The sequence below is a fragment of the Chenopodium album genome, chromosome 5 (genome assembly GCF_948465745.1).
Source record: "Chenopodium album chromosome 5, dcCheAlbu1.1, whole genome shotgun sequence".
NCBI classification, from domain to species: Eukaryota; Viridiplantae; Streptophyta; class Magnoliopsida; order Caryophyllales; family Amaranthaceae; genus Chenopodium; species Chenopodium album.
Genome location: NC_137838.1, coordinates 33,092,079 through 33,097,787, shown reverse-complemented (window position 1 = coordinate 33,097,787; position 5,709 = coordinate 33,092,079). Strand labels below are relative to the sequence as shown.

Genomic DNA, 5,709 nt, shown 5'->3' with positions numbered 1-5,709 from the left:
ATCTCAAACTTGATTTTACATTTCATTTTGGAATTTTAAACATTTCAATGATTCCAGCTTTTATTTCATTAAGTAATTATCAACATATTAACTTAAATCGTTAATAAGAGCAATGAAATAGTTAAATCTCTTGCTAATTTTGAACTTAATGGTACACATACATCATATGTATGAGTTCCATAAGATCATTTTAGCTCTTTTACCCTTTCAACTAAAAGGCAATTTGGTCATCTTAACTTTATCAAGCATGACTTCTAATTCTCAAGTGATTCATAATCATATAAGAATAAGAGTCCATCCAATTGAACTTTGGATGTGCAAATGGTTTATGTGACCTAACCTTACTTTGTTTATAAGTAAGTTTGCTTTAAATCATCTAAATTTACTTTTGTGATCTACTTATATCAATGTCATAAAACAAAATTAACTCATATCTAGAAAAATGAAAAACAATTAATTACCTTGGTCATGGATCAACACTTGTCCAAGCCAAGTAAACCAAATCAGTATTCAAAACAAGAAAACTGAAATATTGTCTTATCAAAACTAGAAATTGTTCTAAATGTCATGATAAACTAATCAGAAAATAAAACTATGAAGCTATCTCTGGCCACTCAAAACTTCTAGTGCACCTTCAAGCTCTATCTCCATGCTAGCTTCACTTGTTTGCAGTTCCTGCGCAACATCACAATGTTAAGCACTGCAACTTGGTATCACATACCTAAGTGAAAGTTAAAATGTTCATAACATATAGTATTAGGTAACTCTTACCTTATTACTTATCGTAGTGGGAACATCCTTGATCAAGCACTAGCTTATTCTTCTTTCAAGTAATCCTCTGCATGATTCTTGAGTAAATCAACTAGTTTGACTGCAAAATCTTCATCATCTTGACAAAGTTTCTCGAGGTCAAAACCATCATGTAGAGAATGCAGAATTATATTATGAACCTGATGATCTTCATATGGTCTCCCTAACATACTCATGCGGTCAAATAGATCAACCATCGTATCCACATGAATCTGTATTGACTGGCCTGGCAAGAGTTTTCTTGAAATTATCTCGCCATTAAGCCTGCAAGTTTCAAACCTAATACTTCCAGTCCAGGAGTCGTCATTCTTGGGAACCATATTAATGATTTCCATGACGTTTCCATCCATTTCTCCATCAACATGGGAATTCAGAATTCCATAGCAAACATCACGTAAGCACTTGAATAAGAGATAAGGTTCATAGTTCATGAATCTTCTAGCCCAATCCTCTGGAATAGAGGACAACATCACATGCGTGACTTTCTTAGAATCTGAAACATTTCTCAAATGCTTCTCAGGAGTCATGCTTGGACTAGATCTTCCCTCGATTGGTAAATCTAAACGAAATTCTAGATTTTCGTTCCTTATAACACTTCTAAGTTCGCTTTCCCAATTGTTGAAGTTAAGAAAATTAAGCCTTGTTCTCATCGTTGGCGGTAAAGAATTACAGTCATCATTGTTATTACGGCTACCCATCTATGTCAAAATAAGGCAAAGTTTAATAATTATGTTTAATAATTTTTTTTTTTTTTGGACAAAGGATACAAACAACTACTTATTAATATTAAAGCAAATAGAGTGAACCGCCGCTTCTCCTGCTATTAGATGAGCCTTTTGAACTCGTTGACGATCCACCTTATTAATGCTACAAACCTGGAAGCGAGAACCAAGGTGTATAATTTTCCGGATAAGCCAGATATAATCGACATTGCGCTGGCCCTGACCACGAAGCAAGGAAACCAGATTATATGAATCAGTCCAAACAATAAGAGAGTGAAATCCGCAATCAAAGGCCCATTGAAGCCCATACAAGCATGCCAATGCCTCCTCATGTAGAGGAGAGGAACAAACACCGTAGTTACTTCCACCGAAAATTCGCTCCTCCAGGGGGTCATCGTTATCCATACACCAACCCATTCCAGCTTGTCGAGAGTTTTTGAACCAAGAACCATCAACTTGAAGAGAAGGTAAAGAACTCCCATGGGGTTCCAGGCCAAGCTGAGCATTGTGAAAGCCCGGCGGAGAAGAGGCACAACCGTCTGGCACCGGAATAGCAGAAGTACTATCTGAATTGACATAGATTAAGTGATTCTCCATGACCTCCCTAAACAGAGAATCAAAGGGTCGAGGCGCCGAAGAATCCCTAAAGATTCTGGAATTTCTGCATAACCACAAGGTCCAAAGCGTACCGACAAAGGTACCCAACCGAGCACTTGAAGGACCATCCTGACTGATGAAAAGTCGGATATAATCTTGGATCCAGTCTGAGAGAGAAAGGTCTCCATTGAATTCTGAGCGAATGCCAAGGCATCCACCCCTCCATACCGAACGCGCATTGCTGCACATTCTGAAAAGGTGTTGTAAATCCTCTGGTTCCGTACTACAGAGGTCACAAAAACCGTCTTGAATCGGGACCCCTCTGTGATGAAGTTCCCCCTTAACCGCGAGAGCGCGATGCAACAGCTTCCATAAAAACTGCTTCCATTTAGAATGCAACTGGAGAGACCAGAGAAGCTTCCAGAAAGAGTCCATAGAAGGAGAAATGGGAGCCGAATGAAGCTGTTGTTGAAGCATTGCATAACCTGTTTTAACCGAGTATTTTCCAGAAGGAGTACCCGCCCAGTAACAGAAATCAGCTTGAGTTGTATCAGGGGCCTCCATTGCCAGGATAGTAGAAGCATCCGCAGGGATAAACGAGTTGACAACTTTGGTAGTATCCCACCCCTTCTCCTGATGATTGATGAAAAAACTAACAGTATGGGGGCCTAGAGATGGCTCCGAAATTCCAGGTTTGAACTCCGGGATGCACCCATTAACCCACTTAACTGAACCAGCTAAAGTGGACTGGCCGTTTCCAATTTTCCAACAACAACCTTGTTTGAGAAGTGTGTCCGCCTTTAGTAAACCTCGAAGAGCATAGGAATGTCGCCCAGAGTAACGGGGCCGAGAACTAGAGCTGTTGGAGAGAAAAGTTGTGCGAGCCCCAAAAACTTTAGAGACTTGCAGTTGCGGCTTGGAAACGAATCTCCAAACCTGTTTCATTAACAACGCTTTATTCAAGGAAGACAAACAACGAATGCCCAAGCCACCCATCCCACGAGGGAGGTGCATGGTATCCTTATTAACCCAATGCATGCCTTTGTTTTCCGAGTGCGCCCAAAAGAAACGCATAATCAAGGAGTCAATTTTCCCCGTAACCGAGATCGGCAGGTCATAGCATGCTAACACATGGGAAGCCATTGCAGCGAGGATTGAGTTAATGATAATTAACTTCTGCGATTGTGACAGGCGAATAGCATTTAAACAATGGATCTTTCCAATTATTTTGTCGACGATGAATTGGAAGTGATCTTTCTTCTTCCCAACGAAGTCAATAGGAGCCCCCAGGTGATAATCGAACACCTGGACATGTTTCATTTGGAATATAGACTTAAACCCGGTCTGGGAAGGCGAGCCAATGTTCGGGCTGAACTTAATCAGTGATTTTGACAGATTTAGCTCTTCTCCCGAGATCTTGGTAAACCTTTGAATAATCCGAATGATATTCGTACAGGAAACTGTTGACGGCCTAAAAAAGATAAGGGCATCATCTGCGAAGAATAGATGGGAAATTGTAGGGCTTGTACGAGAGAGTTTGATTCCCTGAAAAAGCTTCAAGTCCTGGCCCAAATGCAGCATACGAGAGAAAATATCCATGCAAAATAGGAAAAGGTACGGAGAGAGAGGATCACCTTGGCGGAGACCACACTGTGGCTTAAAGGTGTCCGAGGTAGTCCCGTTTACCAAGGATTTATAAGTAACCGTGGCAAGGCATTGTTGGATCATCTGTAACCAGCGAGCCGGGAACCCAAAGGCTTGTAGGACCTGTAGAAGAAAACTCCAATGGATTCTATCATAAGCTTTGCTCATATCAATTTTGATCGAAGCAAGCCAATTGGTGCCTGTTTTAGAGCCATTGATTTTCTCCATCAGTTCATGGCTTAGAAGAATATTATCCGTCATTACATGCCCTTGGACAAAGGCATGTTGAGAGTCCGAAATGAGAATAGGGAGATACTGGCGTAATCTTGCCACCAGACACTTGGACGCACACTTATAAATTGTGTTGCAGAGACTAATCGGTCTTAAATGGGCCATTACTGTTGGGGTGCCAATCTTAGGAATCATAACAAGGAGGGACTGATTCCACTCCTTCAGGAGAAACCCCGAACGGAAAAAACTTTGAATACCAAGGACCACCGAGTCTCCCACCACATCCCAGTGAGACTTAAAGAACTCGACTGTGATTCCGTCTGGACCTGGAGACTTACAATTCCCTAAAGAGAACATGGCAGAACGAATCTCAGCTGCCGTGAAGGGACGCTCCAGATTAGCTATTTGGGAGGCATTAAAACGAGGAAGATCAAGCTCTCTCAGAACCATATCAATATCCGGATCATAGGAAGGAGTGGCATCAGATTTGAAGGTATTCTTGAGAGAATGCAGTACAACATTCTGAACATCCGTTTGACCAAACTGGAGAACACCCTGGTCATCAATAAGAGAGGTAATTTGATTCTTCTTCTGGCGATTCTTTACTTTAGAGAACAAAATCTTTGAGGGACAGTCACCCTGAAGAATCCAATTCTTCTTGCAACGTTGCCTCCAAAATTGAAGCTGTAGGAAAATACTCTCCTTCGAAGTAACAATGTTAGACATATACTGAGCCGCATCTGGAGCCGAACGAATTGATTCACCTTCCACTGAGAGTTCTTTTGAAAACTTCTTCCAATCCACGCCCCAAAATTTCTTGTTCTTGAGACACCATCTCCGAATTAGAACCTTAACATCGGCTAACTTTGCCGAAAGGATAAACATTGGCGAGCCCAGAGAATTCCTTTGCCATGTTTCCCGAACAAACTCATGTACCTGGGTGAAGTTGAGGCACCAATTGTCCAATTGATAAGGCCTATTTGACGGATGGTGAAAGGGAGAGTCATCAAACACAATAGCCGCATGGTCAGAAATAAGAATCGGCTGATTAATCAGACGACTGTCTGGGTAGTTATTAAACCAATATGAGGTCATATAAGAGCGATCTAGTCATTGTAAAATGAGTTTATGCGCCTGTCGATTGTTTGTCCAGGTGAAGGGGGGGCCTTTGAACGGGGTCGAAATTAAGCTAGCTTTTAACCTAAAGTCAATAAAGGATTCCCAACCCTTAATTACAGTAGAACCCCCCAACCTGTCATAGTTATGATCTACTTGATTGATATCACCAATTATCAAACAATTAGGAGCAATGGCAAGTAAATCTAAAATCAAACCCCATACTTGAGGTCTATCTTCTACCACAGGAGAACCGTAAACAAACATCACACACCTACTTATTTCATTAGGAACTTTTATATTACAAAGTACAACATTGGAACAACAAAAAACACAAGACACATCATCCAATCCATACCCAATAACCACTAACCCTCCGCTACTACCATCCGAGTCAACGCCAAAAACCGAGGAGGGATTAGAACTAGAAAGTAAGCTAGTGACTACCGAGACAGGAACTTTAGTCTCACTAAGAAACAAAAAGTTTGGAAAAAAGGAGTGAAGTAACCAAAAAACATAAGGGAGCTTGGGGGAGTTAACGTCATTGAGACCCCGACAATTCCATGATGTAACAATCATGAATCCCTTG

At 41.1% G+C, this 5,709-nt stretch overlaps 1 protein-coding gene across 1 annotated transcript; it reads right to left on the bottom strand.

Annotated features, from left to right (window-relative positions):
* Positions 1-1,583: 1,583 nt before the first annotated feature.
* Positions 1,584-4,889, bottom strand: LOC145632802 (uncharacterized). Its single transcript, XM_081685136.1, has one exon. It carries the CDS (start codon positions 4,887-4,889, stop codon positions 1,584-1,586), a length of 3,306 nt encoding a protein of 1,101 aa, XP_081541262.1.
* Positions 4,890-5,709: the final 820 nt, after the last annotated feature.